Source organism: Colossoma macropomum, unplaced genomic scaffold (assembly GCF_904425465.1).
Source record: "Colossoma macropomum unplaced genomic scaffold, Colossoma_macropomum, whole genome shotgun sequence".
Classification (NCBI taxonomy): Eukaryota; Metazoa; Chordata; class Actinopteri; order Characiformes; family Serrasalmidae; genus Colossoma; species Colossoma macropomum.
In genome coordinates this window covers 29,360,471-29,383,802 of record NW_023494807.1, presented here as the reverse complement: position 1 = coordinate 29,383,802, position 23,332 = coordinate 29,360,471, and the positions used below count along the sequence as shown (strand labels likewise).

Below are 23,332 nucleotides of genomic sequence, written 5' to 3'. Positions count from 1 at the left end.
ACTCACAGTTCAGTTTACTTATTTTTCCTTCCTTCCTTTCTTTAGTTATACTTTGTAAATTAGTTTAGTAAATACTTTAATCTAGCTCAGTGTCACCAACAACATTTTATAAAATCATTTTATATGAAATGAATGAAATGAACCTTTTTAGCTGTGTCTGAACACATCGGAATTAGACCTCCGCATTTAACCCATCCGTGCAGGGAAACACCACATACACACTAGTGAACACACACACTAGGGGGCAGAGAGCACACTTGCCCGGGGTGGTGGGCAGCCCTATCCACAGCGCCCGGGGAGCAGTTGGGGGTTAGGTGCCTTGCTCAAGGGTACTTCAGTCACATACTGTCAGCTGAGGGGATCGAACCGACAACCTTGCGGTCACAAGGCTGGTTCCCTAACCTCCAGCCCACAACTGCCCCCCTGGTGTGCCGACCTGATCAAGCTAGTGGACCGATATTTGCTTCCTGTCTGAAATTATTTTACACAGGTATCAATACTTTTACTTGGGTATTGATTAAGGCCATAACTCTGATACCTTTCAAAAGTTCCTGATTGGCTGGATCAGATGCATTAGTGTTAGGCAAGGCGAGCAGCACGTTAGACGCTGGTGGGAACCGAACTCTGCAGGGAAGCAGATCTCTAAGGAAACCTCCAAACTGTGCTGGACAGCAGCCCTCCAGGACCAGAACTGTGCACCCCAGCCTTAAACATTGTTTTTGATGAAACAGTGCTGCCCGTGCATCTACAACTGACCTCTTCATGAAGGAGCATCAGCATGTAACACGGCTTAATGCTAATACAACACTAAACGTAATAAAGACAGCACAACAATAACGTCCTTTCCAAATGCTTTATTTGGATAAGGTGCACACTTTCTTTGGAGCAGGAACAGACTGTTCATCTCTTCACTCATCTTCAGCGGCTTCCTGAGCTCGGAGGAAGCTGGCCTTCTTCTGGGCCACGCGGTCATTCCTCTGGGCCAGAGTGAGCTTCTTACGGTTCCACCTGCAAAATAAATAGATAGATTCATTACTGCTGAGAAGCATCACGGTCGTATCAGAAACTCGGCTACACCATAAACTTGTCTTAAATACAGATTTCACAATCTTTGCTTCATTCCATTGTACCTTTTCAGTCCCTCGTCACTGTAACACAATTCACTGCATCATTTAAAAGACTAAATTCTTCCTTTCCTGTAATCTTCTATTAAAAATAAACTGGCCTGCCACCAAAACATCATTTGATTTCTCGGTATGTCGTCTCCCTCTCTCTCTCATGGATACTCGAATATCAAAATTAGTTGTAATGCACATTCATAGTATGTATATTATAATTATACTTTGCTACAACAAAATGTAAGTGCCTTAACTGTGAATGAGAAGGTAAAGGCTAACTGCCCTTAGCTAGAAACAACAATAAAAAAAAATGTTTCTCTGTTTTTAGTGTTAGGCTAACAAACATGGCACATCCACTGGAAAAAAAAAAAAAACCCTCATGTGGAAGACTAGTCATGATCTGCCACCGCGCTGGACCGCTCCAGCGTTATTCAGAGTGGTCTGGTGTGAAAACTGACAGTCAGAATTGTTCTTAGTGTTTGTGATAGGAACCAGATGTCTGAGGAGTTTAATGCCTCTAAAAGCTCCATCACAAAGTTACTACATGAAGTTGTGATAAATACGCTGCTGTGTATCTGAGACATTGATCGGATTTCTGCAGTTATAGGATTATTCAGATGGTCATGTAAAAAGCACACTGATTTCTTAGATCGGCGTAAGGTCTAGAATCTGATTAAGAAATCCAATAAAGAGGCTGGATTTTAGCTCAGTAATCAGATTTCTCAGTGCATGTGAACTCTTACTCTGATTTCTTTCGGATGTCTCAGTCTGTGCATGTGTGAAAACAGACGGCGGTACCGGAAATAAGCGAGGAGCAAAACACTGTTTTGGAGTGAATGAAGTATTTAAATATTCTTCATCTTCTAAATGATGTTGGTTCATATTTTCAGGTAAAGTGGTGCGATGTTTTTCGTCGTGACAAAGTTAGAGGTTTACATAACATTTATGTCACGTCTTCTTCTGTGAGTTTATTGGTTGGTTGTAAAGCAGAAATCTGATTACTGTCTGACTCATGTAGCCCCGGAGTTTCCCATCTGATTACTCAAGTGCATGTACACGCACTCACCGTTTTATGATAGTTTTAAAGATTTTGGCCTTTTTTTTTTAAATCTATTAATGGTAATAAAACTCAGAAGACTCGTGTAGGTTCACTGGTGGTTTTAGATAGTAAATAAAATGTCTATATTTATGTTGTAGTCATGGTGACCCCCTGGTTCCCATCACCACCACTGTGAAGAAATCGGAGTCTCTACAATCAACCATTTCAGACCAAACCACTCTGAATGACTGTTCAAATCTCAGTGACTGAATTATGGAGAACATTTGAAAAATCGGTGGAATTCCTCTTTAACTCTTACATTTATTCAAATTTAAAAATGACTCATGAATGTATATGAATGTATATCACTGCACACGTTACTGAATATTATGCACTCTTTCAGTAGATCCTCCCCACAAGAGTTATATTAACCAAAAATCACCACCTCTCACAAACCAAGGCTAAACCACGAGAACTCACCTCTTCTTCTTGATCTCTCTCTGAGGCTTCTTCTCATGGACTGGGTTCTCACGAATGCCAGCATGAGCCTTTTTGTACATTCCCTCCACCTGGAACATCCACACACTCAATTACACCAGAACTCAACAACAAATCCAGCAGAGCTGCACAATATACATTATTTACTATTATTATTATTATTTATATCATGTATCCATTAACTACACAAACTGGCCCTCAAACCAATCAGAGTATTTACTATGTGCTTTGATCATTTTGACCAATCAGATATCCAGAGGAGTTTCTGTGGGTGTCCTGATGTAGGTTTTCATGTAATCCAACAAAAGTACATTAATGTGAAGCAAAATTATGCAGGTTCATCTTTAAACCACGTCACTGTTTCACCAATGTGTTTAATATACTGTACGGCACATCGCAATATGTAGAAATATAATGGCGATACTGATGTTTTGTTCATATCGTGCAGCCCTAAAAGCATCGTTTTCACACGTTTGAATGAAACGAAAAGCACATTCTTCCTGTGTGGAGCTCTTTTACACTGTTTACTACTCTCCAGGAATGTGTTACAGGTCAGATCACAGGACTTAAAATTAACATTAACATTAACAATGAATTCTCACTGGCAGAGCTTTTTGAAGCTTTATTAAACTTTTGAGAATGAAAGGTTTTCAGCACAGCTAATGTGCCAAGTTCTTTACATACATAATTAAAATTAAAGTCGGTATTATTCACAGCTCATCTTCATTTAATTTAAACCAGGACTGTCAATTATACAAACACTGGATGAAAAAAATATAAAAATAATGTCTCTGTATTTTTATATTTTCCACATTATATTTCAATAGGAGTATGAAACCTTTGGAAAGCATGGTTTGTTATTGACTATTTAAGCCTATACATACATTATTTGTCCTTTCTAAAAAGCTGGATTACTCCATTAATCTAAACAATTAATTAGTAGGTTACTTGACCACTAATATAAATGTTTGATCAACTTCTGAAACCCAGAGTGGTTTCCACTCTGTTCATTTGTACAGAAAGTGCTGATCGCACCTTTAAACGAAAGTAAATAAGAGAAATCACTATAGTGTTGCCAAATTTAGAAGCTCCTCTCAGCCCCGTCTTGAAAACGATGTTTAACATCAACTGTGCAAATGAAGGACCAACTACAAATGCTCAGTTCAAGAGGCTCATCATCAAGAAGCCGAACAAACCAGGATAAAACCATATTTTAAAGGCTGATTCGCTTCATGGTCAAGCGATGGTGATGGCCATTAATCAGAAGGCAGTTGGTTCTTTACTTTTCCCTTTCGTTCACACCAGCAGCAGCGCAGAGCTACACAGCAGCTGAAGGTCATTCATTTTCAGTGAGAGCTTCGCTCGAGTTCAGAATGAGTGACCAGTGATTTGGGCAACAAGAGGTGAAATGTTGGTGCCAGTGCGAACTCAGGGTTACACTTCAGCTACGAGGCTAACGCAGCTAGCAAGTATAAGCGTCAATCAGCACTGTGCAAACTACACGTCTAGATTACACTCTTACCTCAAGCCTTAACAGACTAAAATGCCAATAAAACCAGGCTTTATGGCTACGAGTCATTATTACTACACAACTGTCCGACTGCAGTTCCGTAAGATGGCTGCAATTATTTTCCTAATTCACTGTCGAAGTTCATTGCAAGTGCATGTTAATCAGTTAAGCCAAACAAAAGCCTGAGACAAATAAATACAAAATGGATGTGTGTCCGATCTACGTTCACATTACCAGGTTGAAGTGGCACAAATCTGATTTTTTGCCCTAATGTGACTCAGATCTGATGTTTTCAGAGCTGTGTGGACACAAATCTGATCTTTTCAAATCCGACCTGAGCCACTTTCATGTGGTCCTAGATCGGATACGTGTCCGATTCGTGGCCATGAGACCATAATGTGACGCTCAGATCGGAATTCATGTGCTTTTATTTTTTTCACTGCGCGTGTGCCATCATTTAGCGTTACCATGGCAACAGCGCTGAACAGAAGTTAAAGCCTGTAAACGGTGGAAAAGCAGCTCATCTCACCTTTTTCTCCTTCGTCTTGCTCTAATAATGAAGCTGAGAGCTGATCAGAGTTAATTATCTTCTCAGCGAAGCTCGTTCTGCTCGTTAGTTTGTGCTGATGATGCTCGTGATTCATTCACGTGACGTTACTGAGTAGGATGAGCTCATGAGGGTCATTTCAGGATGCCGGTTCGTTCACATTGACGGATTTAAATCACTTACCTAAACGAGTGTGAACCATCGTGTCAGAGAGATCGGATTTGAGCAAAAAATCGGATTTGAGCAGTGAGGCTTGTAGTGCGAACGTAGCCTAAGACCACTTATGAAAGCGGCTCAGATCTGATTTGAAAAGACCAGACAGGTCACATTAAGGCAAAAACCTGGATTTGTGCCCTGTGATGTGAGCACACACAGATAACCTGACACGGTTTGAGGTGATGACTGAGGTACGCAGTTAGCACCATGTTGATTGGTGGGGTGGAAGTTTCCATTACTTGTTAGCTACATTAGCCGTGTAGCTCCAGCGTAAAACTTCAGACACCAAACATGGTGGGATGAGGGTGGAACGTGCTTCTCCTTACCGACTCAGGAGTGACTCCGTTCTTGATGTACTGGGAGAACTGCTTCTTGTAGGCGTCCTCGTCCTCCTCCATCAGGTAGCTCATGTACTCCGAAATGTTCACGCCCATGATGTGCTTCCTGTGAACCTCAGCATTGAACTCTTTGCTTTCAGAGTCGTAGCCCGGGAACCGCTTAGTGCTGAGAAACACAGAAATAAAAAAAAGTTCAATATAACTCTGAATAACCAAACTAGGCACAGCCAATCAGAGTAAAGTAGGTGGAGTTTATGTGCACACTTCCACTCCCATGACTGTTTTTTTGCCCCTGACACTTCACAAATGTGGCTATTTGTGATTTGTGGGGGTTATTTTGTTAAGAGGGCAACGTGACAGGCATTAAAAATGGCCTGAGCAGTGGAGCCAGTGAAGGATGGGCACCCTCACTTTTTATTCGAATGACAACGGTCACTTCAGGAAGAGATCAGCGAAAATGCCTTACATTTTGCTGAGATATTTAAGCAGGAACAACATAAGCCACAATGCAGAGGAGTACAGTAATTTAGAAGCCAATTTACTCCCAACTAAAGGAGAAACATCACCTGTTTTTCCCTCACTCCGTTTCTGGCAGCAGTATGCTGCAAGTTTGACTTTTAAATTTCAAAATAATGACTTTAGTTTCGAGGTTGATTACACTGATTTGGCCAAATTGGCTTTTTTCAGCAAAACACTGACTAAATTAATGGATTTAATGGCTTATTTTCTCACGATTTTGTTGATTGTGCTAAAATAATGGCTTATTTTTGAGATTTTAAAATGTTTGCTGAAATAATGGCTTATTTTCCTCAGGATTCTGACTTCTGACAAAATAATGGCTTCTTTGTTTCAAGTCTGTGACTCTTCATCCCAAAATAATAGCTTGATTTCTCTTTGATTTTTTCCTCTTGATCTTGACTTTGCCCTGGTCTTACATTTACAGCATTTGGCAGACACTCTTATCCAGAGCGACTTACAATTTAATCATTTTTACACAGGTAGGTGAAGGTAGTGTTAGGAGTCTTGCCCAAGGACTCTTATCGGTATAATGCAGGGTGCTGACCCAGGCGGGAGTTTGAACCCCAGTCTACAGCGCAGAAGGCAGAGGTGTTACCCACTACACTATACTGACCAATGGTCTTCATCATTACCTCCCTATATATCATTAAACACAGGCATTGCTCCTCCACTTTCACTCAAAACCTCTACGTTAGCATTAATAAAGTTAATGCTTCTTGAGTGCTGGTAACTTATGCTGAGGGAACGTCTTACACACCTGACGAGGCTTGTTTCGACTGGGTTCTTCAAAGCGAAAGGGAACCTTACACGATGTATTTTAAATCTGTTGTGCAACAACAACACAAGTAAACTGACGATGCCCAGCACTTCCTGCTTGATAAACTCCTGAGTGCGCCCGAAATGAAGCTCCTCTCAGCCCCGTCTTGAAAACGATGTTTAACATCAACTGTGCAAATGAAGGACCAACTACAAATGCTCAGTTCAAGAGGCTCATCATCAAGAAGCCGAACAAACCAGGATTAAAACAGTTTCCCTGGTTTCACTGCTTGAAGCGCTGAGAGGAAAACGATTCCAATGAAAGTCCTCTGAAGAGTTTTACTCACTGCAGGTTATTCAGTCTCAGCACTGGAGCTGCAGTCCAGCAGGGTTCAGTGATCTTCTTGCTCAACATCTACTAAACCTACACATTTAAATAACGGTTCTTCAAGAGTTTTTACATAAAATGGTTCTATATAGAACCATAAACACTCAAGTCTAGCAGTTTGATTTTCTTGCTTAACCATCTATTGAACCTACACACTTAAACATGATGGTTCTGCAAGGGTTCCTTAGGAAAGAAAATGGTTCTATATATAACCATGAACACTCAAAAAAACCCCATGATTAAAGGGTTCTTTGCATCGTGAAATTTGCTTCATTTGATTGATGAACATGCTGTAGATAGTTCTACATAGAACCTTTTTGAAAAGGGTTCTATATAGCACCAAAAAGGGTTCTGATACTGTCACGATGTCATGCTTATAACAATAGAAGGAGCCTTTCTGATGCTACATAGAACTCTTTTCAAAAAGGTTCTATATAGAACCATCCACAGCACCTTCTCCAATCTGAAGAACCATTTAATGATTCAAAGGGTTCTTCGAGTGTTTATGGTTCTATATAGAACCGTTTTCTTTACTAAAGAACCCCTGAAGAGCCATCATTTAAGTGTGTAGTAACTAATAAATGTGCTCAAAGAAAACTCCACAGGGTTCTTTGAGTGTTCATGGTTTTATATCGAACCATGTTCTTTAAATAACTTTTAAAGAACCATCATTTTTAAGCGTGTAGTAAATAATAAATGAGCTAAAGGGGAACTCCACCAATTTTTCAAAATTTCTGCACGATTAAACAATCAAAACAAAGTCATCCCGAGTGGTTTGGTGTGAAACACTCCACTCTAGAGAAACTCGTCTGGTTCCCATCAGCAGCACTGATGGGAACCAGACGTCTGAAGAGACTAATTTTGAGCTGAAGTCACGTCAACATGCTGGCTCCCCTTGAACAGTAAATAATGACGTGTTATAAGGTGTTTAAGCAGACAGAGGACCACCAAACCACGAGTCCAGCCCAACGAGACTGGAACTGAACACTCCTGCTGGACAGGCTAGTCATGCGGCTACGTAATGTAACGACAAGCACAGTGTAACTTGATGCATTGCGTGCTCTAACCTGTGTGGAATGGACAGTCCTCCGTCCACCGCTCCCTTGAGGGCCCCGAAAACTTTATTTCCGGTGGTGGTTCTGGTGAGCCCTGCGTCCAGATAGCAGCTAAACACTCCTGGCTGACCATCGATACTCTCGACATTAAACTCCTCACCGGTCACCTCCACCTGGCCCTCATACACCTTATCCAGACTGAACTTGTTCAGCAGCTGCAGAGGAACAAAAGCAGTCATTATTAGTGGCGCATATCCAACATAACAGCCTTTACAGCTCGACAATCTTACGCCACCTCGATTTACTTCAGTACAATTCAGAATCATTATAAACACATCTGACAAACTCACACAGAACAGAGACACACACCGCGTTCTTCCTACACTCTTAAAAAAGATGGTTCTCCGAGAGTTCTTTAGTAAAGAAAATGGTCCTATATATTACCATGAACACACAAAACCTCTTGCATGATCAAAGGGTTCTTTACATCATTAAATGGCTCTTCAGAGTGATGTAGAATGTGCTGTAGATGGTTCTATAAAGAACCTTTTTGAAATGGGTTCTATTAGCACCAAAAAGGGTTCTTCTACTGTTATGATGTCAAGCCGATAACAATACAAGAACCCTTTTTGGTGCATATATAGAACCCTTTTCCAAATGGTTCTACATAATAACATTTAAAACGCGCTCTCCAATCTGAAGAACACTTTCGTGATGCAAAGAACCCCTTAATCAAAGGGTTCCTTGTGTATTCAAGGTTCTATACAGAACCTTTTTCTTTATTAAAGAATCCTTGGAGAACCATCTTTTTTTAAGTGTGCACTTTTCAAAAAAAAGGGTTCTATATAGCACCAAGAAGGTTTTGACTTGCAACAATACCAGAACCCTTTTAGGCGTTTTGATTCATTTATGCATTCAAATGGTTCTTTGAGTGTTAGCAGTTTAACACATAACCACAGCTCTTCCTACAGAACCCTTTAAAACCTATAAAAGGTTTTTATATTTTATTTATTTATATTTATTTTATTTATTATTTCAAACACACTGAGTAGTCTCTGCGCTACATATTACTTGCAATCATTTTCTAGTCCACCTTAAGTGCAATAAGTGTAGTTTTATACACCACAATGAGTGATAATGTTAAAAAACATGGTGTAAATTATTCATTTAAAACATATGTAAATGAGCTCTATTCTAATTGGCTGCCCTGTACCGTACTTCGTTCAAAAAAGCATTCCACATGGACACACCCCTTATAACTTCAGCATGAGCACGGAAAGGTATGCTTGAGACTTTTGCAATGTTTATGTACGACATATTGTATTAAAAACCAAAAGTCAGTTAATAATTCATTACAAATGACTTTAAAGCAGTTGAGATGAAATTTTATTCTCTGACTGATTACAACAGACAAAAACCCCTGCATTTAAAAAAGCTCTATTCATGGTGATTTACGCCGTGTTGTGTAAGAGCTCTTACCCGACGTGCCAACAGCAGACCAGTGCAGTAAGCAGCGGCGTAGTTCGTCAAACCCACAGAAACGCCGTATTTCGGCAACTCGTGAGAGTAAGCAGCGCAGACGATCACGTCGCCCTCAATCTTGGCATACGCGATCTGGAGACAAACGCAGGACATTGTGTCTTAATTTCAATGATACAGGTCATCAGTGACGTCACAGCGAAGTCATACTCAGCAAAGACCTAAATTCCTAATAGCTGCACTAAACAGCAGCTGTATGTACAAAACAAGCTACATAAAGCTTAATAAATGTTACCAAATAACAGAAACTGGTGAAATAAAAACGGAAAAACTGAAATTTACCTTACATTTTAGGGTTTTTTTTTTTAGCAAAACTCATTATAGACCACTTTTAAAATTATTATTATTTTTTTACATGACATACATTGTTGGGAGTGTGCTTAACACAACAAATATTAATGCTAGATTCCAATTAATACCATCTTTATTAGAAAAATAAAAATAAAACGTTTTCCATCTATATCAGCTGTTACTCTTTTCAAAATCTTACTTTACTCCATTAGCTCACCCGTTTCCAACTGCGCTGTATTCTTTTTTTTGTGTCAGCTGTGTTTCCAGTTTTCATTCCACTCAATTATTTCACTTTTATTTGTTTTCTTTATTTATGTTCAACATGTTGTGCATCAAATGTTTCATTATAACAAACTTGACTACCATCAGCAAATAACGTAAGAAAACTGGGGGGAAAAAAACCTCAACTTACCTGGCAAACAATATCCCTGTTAGAGAATCTAACGATCATCCTGTACTTGGGTGTGTTGTACTTGTTCTTATCCTGGATGACAAGGCGCTTGCGAGCGAAGTAGTCGGTCTTTCCCTCTGTTTCAAACAATCACAGACACAAGAACATCACTACAAAGTAAGCTACATTGCTACATTGCATAACCACAGTTAAGTGCTAAGTTTCCACTGTTAGGTGTGTTTCACACATACAGCGCGGTAGCGTGAGCAGGGCTAATAACTAAAGATCAACATTTTAGTGAAAAGTGACCGACATCACACAGCAAGTCTGTTTACATGCACTCAATAATCCGATCATAATGTGAACTCTTACTCGGATTTCTTTCGGATGTCTCCGTCTGCTCATGTGTGAAAACAGACAGAGGTACCGGGAATAAGTGAGCAGCGACGCCGCGAGATGCAGCAAAACACTTTTGGAGCGACGACTGAACCAAATACATGCTTGATGACATGAAGGATTTAAATATTCTTCATCGTCTAGATGATGTGTGTTCATATTTTTAGGTAAAGTGGCGCAATGTTTAAAGTTACGTTCCGTTTACGTCACGTCTTCCTCTGTGAGTTTACTGGCTGGTTGCAAAGCAGAAATGTGATTACTGCCTGACTCATGTAGACCTGGAGTTTCCCCATTATCTGATTACTCAAGTGCATGTAAATGTGTTGATCGGATTTCTGACAAAATCTGATTTTCTGCAGTGGCTAAACCAAATGTCAGTTTCTTCTTCCGTCTAAACCAAATCACTGCTTGTTTTTTAATCAGTCCATAATTATGTATCTTTTCTTTCATTTCTTTCTTTCTAGGGATGCACTGATACAGATACCGGCATCGGGTATCAGCCCAGTACCGTGCTCATTCAAGCCAGCGTTACACTACACGACTTTTACCCCGATTTTAGCCCCGATTCTCAGTCTGGCTCAGTCTGAGCTGGTCAGCTCTAGCCTGCAGATGTTTGGGTCAGTTGGAGTCGACAGTTGGCGAGAGAGTCGAGTCGTGTTTGAGGGGCATAGACTCAGATTTTTGGCCTCCCGATCGCGTTTCAGACCAGAGTTTATCAAACAGGTTTGATTTTCTTGACCCGACTCCAAGCAAAATCTACTGATCAACGACTCAACAGCTTAGAAGTTGAGTAGTGTGTGATCCCCAATATTTCAGTCCCCAAAAAAATCAGAAACCAGTGTGATAGCGTGAGATGCCCAGTCTTTCTGCAATCTGTTAAGGCTTTAAAAGTTGTGGGCATTAACAGACACCAACATTCTGATATCAGCTGATACCGTGTGATGTAAGCGGAGTGTACAGTGCTGTGCTAATAAACAAACGACTCAAGCTGGCAGTGAAGGAGGCTCGGCTTGAACAGAGAAGTGTTTTCGACTCTGTTACAGTCGGACACCAAGCTGTCGGTCACTTTAAACATTCTGTCTTTGTGTATTCCCACCAGACACTGTGATTTTAGCCCATTTTAAAAACACAATCACAGCTGCTTCCCCAGTACAGGTGAAGACACATAGGCCAGCCAAACGGAGGCGAAAAAGTCGACATTTGCTACGCCGACTATGTATCGACTTTCTCAGTCTGGAAAGAAAACAGTGTCAATGCATCCCTAAAAACTTGTTACCCTGTTTGAGTTTATTTAACAAATCACTGAACTATGTAGCCACTAACTGTCAGCTGAAAATACACACTGAAACCTACACTCTTAAAAAAAAATGGGTTCTTTAATAATGAAAATGGTTCTATGCAGAACCATGAACACTTGAAAGAAACCTTTGCATGATTAAAGGGTTCTTCGCATCGTTAAAGCATTCTTCAGATAGATGGAGAATGTGTTGTAGATGGTTCTATATAGCATCTCAAATGGTACTTCTATTATTACAAGCTTGACATTGTAACAACAGAAGAACACTATACTACACATTCTCCATCAACCTGAAGAACCATTTCATAATGCAAAGAAAACCATCTTAAAGTGTGTGTGTGTGTATATATTTTATTTATATATATATTTTATTTATATATATATATATATATATATATATATATATATATATATATATATATATATATATATATATATATACACACACACACTAAGTCAGTTACATTGATTTTATATAATTTACCTCTCTGCCTCTCAGTCTCTTTGCTCTCTTTCCTCTCTGTCCTCACTGATTACTGAAAAAGCACACATTAAAATTACTTTATAAGAGTCTATCAAACTCCAGCTAACGGTACCAATACAACTTTGAACTGCCATTAATTTCTCACCTAAAATATCCAACTACAGAGCCTGTAGCCTAAACTGAGCAGCTACTGGAGCTAGACTACAGCTACATCAGTGTGCTTGATGGGTTATGAGTGGTAAAAAAAACAAAAGGTTTAAATTTTACAAGCGTGATCTGTTCATTACCCTCAAACGCTCACACTCACATCACAGCTATGTGGCATATTAGCCTACAGCAGGGGTCGGCAACGGGCGGCTCTTTTACTGCCCTGTTGTGGCTCCACAGCTGAATCAGATTTGTAGGTAAAAATAAAATAATCCTCCTTTACAGTAAAATAAAGCTCTGCTGATCGTTCAACACAGTTTAACAGTAAATGGTCTTAAACTCTGGAGTTAATGTAGAACTGCTAATTCACCCTTTAACCCTGAAGATCAGCGCAGACTGCTGGTCACCATAGCAACATGGATAACAATCTGGCCTAGCTAGTAGCTAACGAACCGGCAAAGAGAGAGATTTAAGATGAACATCAATAATTTGGAGACAAATGGACTTATTTGTGTTTATAATCACTCCAGCTGGTTTCCTGATACGTTTAATCTGCAGCGAGAAACTGTGAAACACTAAAAAGTCGCGAGGCTCATTCGTCGGCTTCTTGTTCCCATTCCACCTTAAATGGTGCCTGAGTGAGAATGTAACTGCTGCACTCCTTAAGGTGGAACGGGAACAAGAAGCTGGTGAAGGAGAGGCGACTTCAGCCTCGTGAAAAGTTGAATGTTGAGACGTTTTACAAGAAACTATTCCACTTTTGGGGAAAAGTTTCCTGCTGGAGATGTGAGAAAAGCGGCTATAGCTGAGCTAAAGCTTAGCAAGTCTGTGTTTGTCTAGTCTATACTAGCACATCAGCACATACTGAGACATATTTACACCCAAGATGATGAAATGGACATAAGATATTGTGGCTCTCAAGGTGGTCTGATTTTTGTTGAAAGGACAAAACTGACCCCGTTAACATTTGGGTTGCCGACCCCTGAACTATATTATGTGGGCTGCATACCTTTAACGTCACATCTCAGGAAGTCAGAGTTGCTTTACACACTTAAACTTGGTTCTTCAAATCGATATAGAACCACTAACACTTAAAGAACCCTTTGCATGATTAAAGGGTATTTCGCATCATGAAAGCTTTCTTCAGACTGATGGACAATGTGCTGTTAATGTTATACAGAACCTTTTGAAACGGGTTCTTCTATTCTAACAAGCCTGACATCTTTACAGTAGAAGAACCCTTTTGGGTGCTATATAGAACCCCTTTCAAAAAGGCTTTACATAACACTATCAACAGCACATTCTTCATCAATCAGAAGAACCTTTTCATGATCACGTTCAGCCCTTAACTGTAGTCACCCAGAAGCAGTAGGTGCGAAACAGGCCTTCGAGCCAAATTCACAGTAATAATTCATATGAAGCCGAGAATGAAAGGCGCCGGTTACCTCGCCTCCTCCTGTATTTGACCTGGTACCTCTTGAAATACGCCTTGCTCTTCACTACTTTAACAAAACCCTGGAAAAGAAAGACTGGATGTTAGACGAGGTGCAGTTAGAACAGACAACTACTAAACCACATCTACAAATTCACTCAAAACTACACTTAATACCAGTTACTACTAAATAACTGCTAATTTTATACCTAAGCATTTTCATAATATTCACCGTAAATGACTAACCAATCATTTCCAGATGACTAAATAAGTCCTACAACATTCACACTGACAGAAATATCTACTACAGTGACAAAACAGCTACAACACAACCTACTAAGATCCACATTTCATCACAATTTTAAACGAATGACGACTCTTTTGCTAATTAAACCCCTAAATACCGACTAAAAACATGTCAATATTCGTTACTATTTAAATTAAAACTACTACAATATCCAAACTGCTAATATGTATCCAAAGCTGTGTTCACACAGCAGGTAAAAGTGGCCCAAATCTGATTTTATCACCAAATCCATTTTTTTTTGTTTGGTATCTTTTAAATGTGATCTGTATGTGACATCAGTCTGAACAGATCAGCTCCTAAACCGACCCGCATGCGCAGAAGAACAACGCGTCACGTTGCTTCATGTGGCTCATCCAGAGGTGAACGATCATGACGATAAACAAATGCAGGTCGGCGACCAGAGCTTTCAGTTTCATCTTCACCAGCATCACAGGAGCAACCATGAAGCTTCACTGACTGACGGCTGGGCTCGTCACCCAGAATGTGGTCCAGCTCGCCGCAAAAAGGGCGCGGTCACTTCTTTGGTTCGCGTCCTCGGATTCTTTAAAGCTTGCTTTCAGACTTTTAACTGTTTGTTCTCTGACGCTGCAGCCTCGTTCTCCTGCGGCCGCGTTCGGACATTTCTTTAGAAACCTTTTTTGGGGTTTTAATGAATCTCTTCTAATTAACTGCATCAGCAGCGCGAAATTGTGACGAATGTCGAGTTGGATTGACGTAAAAGTATCGGATTTCAGCACCACATATGAAAATCGGAGTTGAAACAGATTCAGTGTGTTTATCTGTTCACACTGACACACACACATCTGTGTCACATGTGGATGAAAAGACCAGATTTGGGCCACTTTTACCTGCTGTGTGAATGACCACAATAATTAAGACCATTTACTCGTATATAAACTAAGCCTACGTTTACACAGCAGGTAAAAGTGGCCCAAATCCGATCTTTTTCCTCAAATGTGACACAGATGTGTGTCAGTGTGTCAGTGTGAACAGCAAAAACGCACTGAATCTGACATTTTCAATTCCGATTTGAGGCGCTTTCATATGTGGTGCTGAAATCCGATACGTATCCGATCCGCGGCATTGCGACTCAGTCTGAACAGCCAGATCGGAATTCATGCGACTTTTACGTCAATCCAATTCGACATTCGTCATAATTTCGCGCTGCTGAGACTCAGAAACATTTAGTCTGATGTTTCTGTACCAAAACATTAGAAGAGACTCATCAAGCCGCTCCGTGTCTGAAGGGGTTTCGAACGGACCGGCCGAGCGCGGCCGGAGGAGCCCGAGGCTGCAGCGTCACAGAACAGTTTAAAGAATCCGAGGACTCGAACCAAAGAAGCGGCCGTGGCCGAATAAAACGCCCTTTTTACTGCGAACTCGAACACACTGTGGGTGATGAGTCCAGCTGTCAACCACTGGAACTTTAGAATCGCTCCTGTGATGCTGGCAAAGACGGAACTGAAGCTGCGGGAGCGACTGGCGTTCACTGGCCGTCCTGACTGTTTACCCTTGGATGAGCCACGTGAAGCACTGTTCTTTTGCACATGCGGGTCAGTTTAGGAGCTGATCTGTTCAGACTGATGTCGCATACAGATCTCATTTAAAGACAATGTGAACAGCCAAAAAAAAATCGGATTTGGTGAGAAAATCAGATTTGGGCCACTTTTACCTGCTGTTCTTTAGTAAAGACAACAGTTCTATATAGAACCGTTAACGCTAAAGGAACCATCTGCATGATTAAATGGTTCTTCAGCTTGTGTTGTACATGGTTCCACATAGAACATTTCTGGAATTGTTCTATACTGCAGCTAAAAGGGTTCCTTGCTATTATGATGTTAAGCTTGTAACATCAGAAGAACCCTTTTTGGTGCTATACAGAACCATTTCTTTAAAAAAAGCTTCTATATAGAACCATATACACTCTTAAAAAAGATGGTTCTTCAAGGGTTCTTTAGTAAAGAAAATGGTTCTATATAGAATCATGAACACTCAGAACCATTTGCACGATTAAATGGTTCTTCAGCTTGGAGTATGTGTTGTATATGGTTCCAAACAGAACCCTTTTAAAAATGGTTCTACATAGCACCTAAAAGCGTTCCTTGCTATTATGATGTCAAGCTTGTAACAACAGAAGAATTCTTTTTGGTGCTATATAGAACCATATACGGTCTAAAAGATGGTTCTTCAGGTGTTCTTTAGTAAAGGAAATTATTCTATATAGAACTATAAACACTCAAAGAACCCTCTGCATGATTAACAATACTTTGCATCATGACAAGGTTCTTCAGATTGATGAATATGCTCTAGATGGTTCTATATAGAACCTTTCTGAAAAGGGTTCTACATAGCACTGAAAAGAGTTCTGTTACTGTGACTATGTCAAGCTTGTAACAACAGAAGAACCTTTTTGGTGCTATACAGAACCATTTTTAAAAAAGTTCAGTATAACACTGTCTAAAGCACATTCTCCTCCAAACTGAAGAACCCTTTCCTGATTCAAAGAACTCATCACTCCATGCGTTCTATGTAGAAAACTTGGTTCTAAACAGATCTATTACCCTATTACAGAACCCTAGAAGTATCATCTTTTTAAGAGTGTACAACTCGTTCTCCATCAATCTGAACCAACTTATGGTTCTAAACAGAACCACTCCCTTTACTACAGAACCTCTACAGAGCAATCTTGAAGAGTGCATATAGAACTTACGGTTCTACACACAGCTACTGCCTTTACTAAGGAACCGTCTTTAAGTGTGTACCACATTCATCAATCTGAAGAACCAGTTCACCATGCAAAGGAACCTTTAAGCATGTCAACTGTCCTATATACTACTCGTGGTTCTAAACCGAACCATGCCCTTTACTACAGAACCCTTGACGAACAATCTTTTTTAAGAGTGTATATAGAACTTATGGTTCTAAACAGAACTTCCGCCTTTACTAAGGAACCCCTGAAGAACCATCTTTTTTAATTAGTGTACAGCACATTCTCCATCAATCTGAAGAACCACTTCCCCATGCGAAGAACCCTTTAAGCAGGTTCCTTATAGGCCTCGTGGTTCTAAACAGAACCATCCCCCTACTACAGAACCCCTTTAAGAGTGTATATAGAACTCATGGTTCTAAGCAGAACTACTGCCTTTACTAAGGAACCCTTGAAGAACCATCTTTTTAAAAAGTGTACATAGAACTCATGGTTCTAAACAGAACTACTGCCTTTACTCAAGAGCCCCAGAAGTACCATCTGTTCTAAGTGTGTATAGAACCACCAACCCAAAAGAACATGTAAATATTACCATTTAAATCAAAACTACATTAATAACCAGATTAATAACCATAACTACATTCCTCCTTCAGTTACTGCCCGCACTTCAGTCCAGCTCTGCCGTCCACCTGCACAGGTGACGCTTTAACGCTGGCAGGGGCGCGTTTGACGTTTCCCCGCGTGCGCGACTGAAGGTTCCACGCACGTGCTCCTTTGATTAGTTAATGAAATGAGCGATTAAAGGCCCCGCGCGCGTCTCCGGTTCAGAAGCGGAGCTGCCCCGTGAGAGTCTGAGCTCGGGGCTGAGGGGCAAGACCGCCACAATCTACCACCATCCCCGCGCCACAGCGCGCGAACCCCGCTCACGAGGCCACGGCAGGGCCGCGTGAAGGCCTCGGAGGGTATTCAGTAGGTTTTGGTTGATTTTTACTGACCATTCTGCGCTCGTTAGATCTCCCCGGTCAGGAGATGAAGCCCTTAGACTCCGATACTGCTCCCGCTGCACTGAGAAAAGGAAGCGGACCAGGGCACGGGGCAGGAAATAGGGCAGCGCGAGCGCACACGGCACACACTGCCCCCTGCCCGCGCGGAGGGGCGTTACACTCACTCACAGGAGCACAGCTGGGGTCGGTGCGCACCAACGTGCGGTTTCTGCGCACTTTTTCTGCACATTTACTAATAATTTGTGTGCGTTAATTTGTTAGTTTGTTTGTTTAGGCTGCATTATATTTCAGTAAATTCAAATTAAATAATTAAAAAATACTTTTAGCACTTTAGTTTGCGTTTGTTATCATGAATATTAGTATTTTTTGCACATTAACTTATAATTTTTGTACATTTATTTGTTAGTTTGTTTGTTTAGGCTACATTATATTTCAGCAATTCAAAATTTAATCATTTTAAAAATATATTCAGCACTTTAGTTTGCATTTATTATCATGAATATTTGTATTTTTTGCACATTAACTTATAATTTTTGTACATTTATTTGTTAGTTTGTTTGTTTAGGCTACATTATATTTCAGCAAATCAAAATAAAATCATTTAAAAAATATTTTTTGCACATTAGCTTACATTTATTATCATGCATATTCGTTTTTTTGCACATTAATTCATAATTTCTGTGCGTTTACTGGTTAGTTTATTTGTTTAGGCTACATTATATTTCAGCAAATCAAAATTAAATCATTTTTAATGTATTTCTTGCTGTACCCCAACAAAGTATATTGATGGCCACCGAAGTATGTTTTGTAATAAATGAAATGAAATTCCAAAGAGAAAATAGTTGATATTGTTATAAATAAACACGGACGCACAGTGTCACTGATGTAAAGCATCACTCTTTGTCCCCTGCGGTCCCAACGGCCTAAATCTTGAGTTGAATCAAATCCATGAGGTGCTTCACATCTAAAACCAAGAACGTGGAAGGTTTAATATTCACTTATTTCATGCCTTATTAAGTAAACAAATGCTGTGATGAGTTCAGATATGTTCAAAAACACCTCCCCATCTCCCCTCAGTGCTCCGCAGGTTTGTTTCAGAGATCTGGGAAACACTGATTATGAGTTTTAATCTGTGTATATTTTGCATTTTTCATTTTTTTCTATATAACTTTTTTTTAGGTCACTTGCCAGGATTGTTCTGCTGGGCTAGTTGTTGCTTATTCTGCCCTGTTTTACTCAGAAATACTTTTGTTCTCTTCATTTTTTGGCCTGGGTTCCACCGGTACTCGATCAAACTAGGCCAAGACTCTCATCCTTCAGATCACAAAGGTACCCTGTGTACATTTTCCATCACTGTAACGTTCCACCACTTTGTAAGTGGTTCTGATAAGCAAGCTACTGGAAAATGACAATGTAAATGTAGCTACGCTCTTAAATAATAAGGTTCTTTGAGGGTTCTTTAGTAATGAAAATGGTTCTATATAGACTCAAAGAAACCTGTGTATGATTAAAGGGTTCTTTGCATGGTAAAAAGGTTCTTTAGATGGATGAAGAATGTGCTTTATATGGATCTATGCCGAACCTTTTCGAAAAGGGTTCTATATAGCGCCAAAAGGGGTTCTACTATTGTGACGATGTCAAGCTTGTAACAACAGAAGAACCTTTTTGGTGGTATATGAAACTGTTTTCAAAGAGGTAGCACTAAAAAGGGTTCCGCTACTGTGCCGATGTCAAGCTTGAAACAGTAGAAGAACCTTTTTAGTGCTATATAGAACACTTTTAAAAAACGATTCTATATAGAACCATTTAAAGCACATTCTCCATCAATCTGAAGAACCCTTTCCTGATGCAAAGAACCCTTTAATCATGGTGGTTGGTTTAATACACACTTAAAACAGATGGTTCTTCACAAGTTCTTTCGTAAAGGCAGTTCTTCTGTTTACAATCATGAGTTCTATACACACTCTTAAAAAAGATTGCTCTTCAAAGGTTCTGTTGTAAAGGAAAGGTTCTGTTTAGAACCATGATTTCTATATAGAACAGTTGGCATGCTTAAAACGTTCTTTGCATGGTGAAGTGCTTCTTCAGATCGGTGGAGAATATGTCGTACACTCTCAAAAAAGATGGTTCTTCAAGGGTTTTTGGTAAAGAAAATGGTTCTATACAGAACCATGAACACTCAAAGAAGTGATGGAGGACGTGCTGTAGATGGCTCTATAAAGAAACCTCTTTGAAAATGGTTCCATATAGCACCAAAAGGGTTCTTCTGTTGTTACAAGCTTGACATTGCCACAATAGCAGAACCCTTTTTGGTGCTAGATAGAACCCTTTTCAAAGAGGCTCTATATAGAGCCATATAAAGCACATTCTTTACCAATCTCAAAAACCTTTTCACAATGCAAAGAACCCTTTAACCATGCAAAGGGCACTCTGAGTGTTCATGGTTCTATATAAAACCATTTTCTTTACTAAAGAACCCTTAAAGAACCGTCTTTTCTTTACAGAGTGTAGAGTTTAGCTGGTTTCCAGAATGCTTTCACTGTCTTCAGTGATTTCTGACACTATATAACGTATTATTTATAAAGATAAACACAACTGGGTGAACAAAATTCAGTCTTCAAGATGGCGGCTGCGACTGTTTTTAGCTATGCTAACATAATTTTGTTCATTTTTATAGATTACAGTGTTCTACTGTCTCAGAACCCACATAATCAAGTCTATCTGAGAAAACTCAACCTTCACTGAGAAGATAATTAACTCTGATCAGCTCTCAGCTTCATTATTAGAGCGAGACGAAGGAGAAAAAGGTGAGATGTGTTTCTTTTCCACCGTTTACAGGCTTTAACTTCTGTTCGGCGCTGCTGCCATGGTAACACTGAATGATGGCGCACGCGCAGTGGAGAAAAAGCACATGAATTCCGATCTGAGCGTCACATTAAGGTCACATGGAATCAGATATGTATCCGATCTAGGACCACATATGAAAGTGGCTCAGGTCGGATTTGAAGAGATCAGATTTGTGTCCATGCTGCTCTGAAAACGTCAGATCTGAGTCACATTAGGGCAAAAAATCGGATTTGTGCCACTTCAGCCTGGTAATGTAAACGTAGCAAAAGTTGACATAATTCAATTGAAAATAATTGAAAATTATTGTTATTACTCAGACAAACAAGTCGAAATATGTACAATTACAGAAAACACATTTGCATTGAGAGCCTCCAGATTCCCGGCTAGACAACCCAGCATAGTTGCAACATGGCTGGTCACCACCAAAACCAGCATATCACTGCCTCCAGAGGAAAACCTCATATCTCCATTTTTGTTGTTTTTCAGTTTTTGACGTATGTTGAAAATGCCTGCTGCTCTTTACATTGTGTGTAAACCTCATGATGAATGGACCAAAAGAAACGACCCAAAATGACTTGGAAAAATGTCTGGTTCCATTGACTTTCATTGAAAGTAAAGTAGGTTTTTTCCTTCTCCTGTAAAGTTACCATAAAGGTTTTCTTCCAACAACAGCAAAATGTTGTGTTTTGAATGCTGGTGCACTGGTCAACATGGTTTGAGATGAATGTGTGATGATTTAGACATGCAGTTAGCGCCAAGCTAATTGGTATCTGCTTTTATTGTTGGTTAGCTACATTAGCCTCTTAGCTGCAGTGCAAAACTAAAGAGGAAAGCTTCAGACAGTAAAGATGTCTTGGCTGATCGACTACATTTAGACTGAAGGGAAAATTGGAAAATTATAAATTGGATTTTTTTGCCTGAGCTGTTTCTTTAAAACCTGTATGATGTGTACAAACAGGCTGAAAACATTAGTGTAACACTTCTCACTTCTCTAAAGCTGTGTAGCAACTCTGCAAAGGAAAAGTTCCACCCTGCCGCTGTTGTAAAGTCACAGTGGTACAGTGTAGCTTCCTCAACGACCTCAATAAACAACATCCACTTCTTCTCTAAATATCTACACTATTAAACTCATCACCTGAGTGGCTGTTAACTGTTTCGTGTTTTCGTTCACTTAGTTGGAGCTTCCCTTTCCTGACAGGATGGCATTGTCCTAGATAAACCTTGGAGACATATATAAAGATCTGGGAGAAGTGGCAAGAGGAAGTTGCTTATTCAGGTCACCAAACAGTTACTGTATCTGTAAGTCATTGGCTGAGGCCTTCTTGCGAAAGAACTTTGACCAGACTGAGATGCTAAATGAACAGCATGTGATTTCCAAACGGCCTTTTCTTCACTCGTGTAAGCAGGTGTGAGAGCAAAATGTTGGTCCAGACTTGAATAGTGCTGACAGGAAGACAAAAAGAAAGGATTTCCAAGAGATCTGGATAGATTCAGCCCCCGTGAGATCAACACTGGGCACTGGTAAGTCTTGTTTCCCAATTATGAGGCCTAAATACACCAGGCATAACTTTATGACCACCTCCTTGTTTCTACACTCATTGTCCATTTTATCAGCTCCACTTACTATATAGGTGCACTTTGTAGTTCTACAGTTACAGACTGTAGTCCATCTGTTTCTCTGCATACTTTGTTAGCCCCCTTTTACCCTGTTCTTCAGTGGTCAGGACCCCCATGGACCCTCACAGAGCAGGTACTATTTGGGTGGTGGATCATTCTCAGCACTGCAGTGACACTGATGTGGTAGTGGTATGTTAGTGTGTGTTGTGCTGGTCTGAGTGGATCAGACACAGCAGTGCTGCTGGAGTCTGTGTCCACTCACTGTCCACTCTATTAGACACTCCTACCTTGTCAGTCCACCTTGTAGATGTAAAGTCAGAGACTGTAGCTCATCTGCTGCTGCACAGTTTGTGTTGGTCATCCTCTAGTCCTTCATCAGTGGTCACAGGACGCTGCCCACAGGACGCTGTTGGCTGGATATTTTGGTTGGTGGACTATTCTCAGTCCAGCAGCGACACTGAGGTGTTTAAAAACTCCAGCAGCACTGCTGTGTCTGATCCACTCAGACCAGCACAACACACACTAACACACCACCACCACATCAGTGTTACTGCAGTGCTGAGAATGATCCACCACCCAAATAGTACCTGCTCTGTGAGGGTCCATGGGGGTTCTGACCACTGAAGAACAGGGTAAAAGGGGGCTAACAAAGTATCAGAGAAACAGATGGACTACAGTCTGTAACTGTAGAACTACAAAGTGCACCTATGTAGTAAGTGGAGCTGATAAAATGGACAATGAGTGTAGAAACAAGGAGGTGGTCATAATGTTACGCCTGATCGGTGTATATCTTAACCCACTATGCAGTGTCACAAATAGCCTTCCTGAAAGGAAAAGCGGGTTGACTCTAAAGGGTTTGAACTTGAGATGAAACACAGTATGTCTAAAG

At 40.2% G+C, this 23,332-nt stretch overlaps 2 protein-coding genes across 3 annotated transcripts in view; one reads left to right on the top strand and one right to left on the bottom strand.

The window, feature by feature from the left end:
• Nucleotides 1-839: 839 nt before the first annotated feature.
• Nucleotides 840-18,105, bottom strand: rpl5a (ribosomal protein L5a). The gene is made up of 8 exons (XM_036556140.1): nt 17,971-18,105; nt 13,975-14,044; nt 10,227-10,342; nt 9,464-9,598; nt 7,997-8,199; nt 5,255-5,432; nt 2,638-2,726; nt 840-1,008 (listed from the first exon to the last, which is right to left on the bottom strand). The coding sequence occupies exons 1-8, from the start codon at nt 17,971-17,973 to the stop codon at nt 909-911; spliced, it is 894 nt and encodes a 297-aa protein (XP_036412033.1). The 5' UTR covers nt 17,974-18,105; the 3' UTR covers nt 840-908.
• Nucleotides 18,106-22,015: 3,910 nt separating this feature from the next.
• Nucleotides 22,016-23,332, top strand: part of evi5a (ecotropic viral integration site 5a) — a 48,210-nt gene continuing 46,893 nt past the window's right edge. The window contains exon 1 of one of the 2 annotated variants that reach the window (XM_036556532.1): nt 22,016-22,347. The gene's annotated coding sequence lies outside the window, so the exon portion shown is untranslated. The remainder of the gene's footprint in view (nt 22,348-23,332) is intronic. The other variant, XM_036556530.1, reaches the window with a different exon arrangement.

Coding starts and splice junctions, on each gene's coding strand:
- rpl5a (XM_036556140.1), bottom strand. Junction 10,343..13,974: donor CAAATACAGGAGGAGGCGAG/GTAACCGGCGCC, acceptor TGTTTGAAACAG/AGGGAAAGACCGACTACTTC. Junction 8,200..9,463: donor GTCTGCTGTTGGCACGTCGG/GTAAGAGCTCTT, acceptor GTTCCTCTGCAG/CTGCTGAACAAGTTCAGTCT.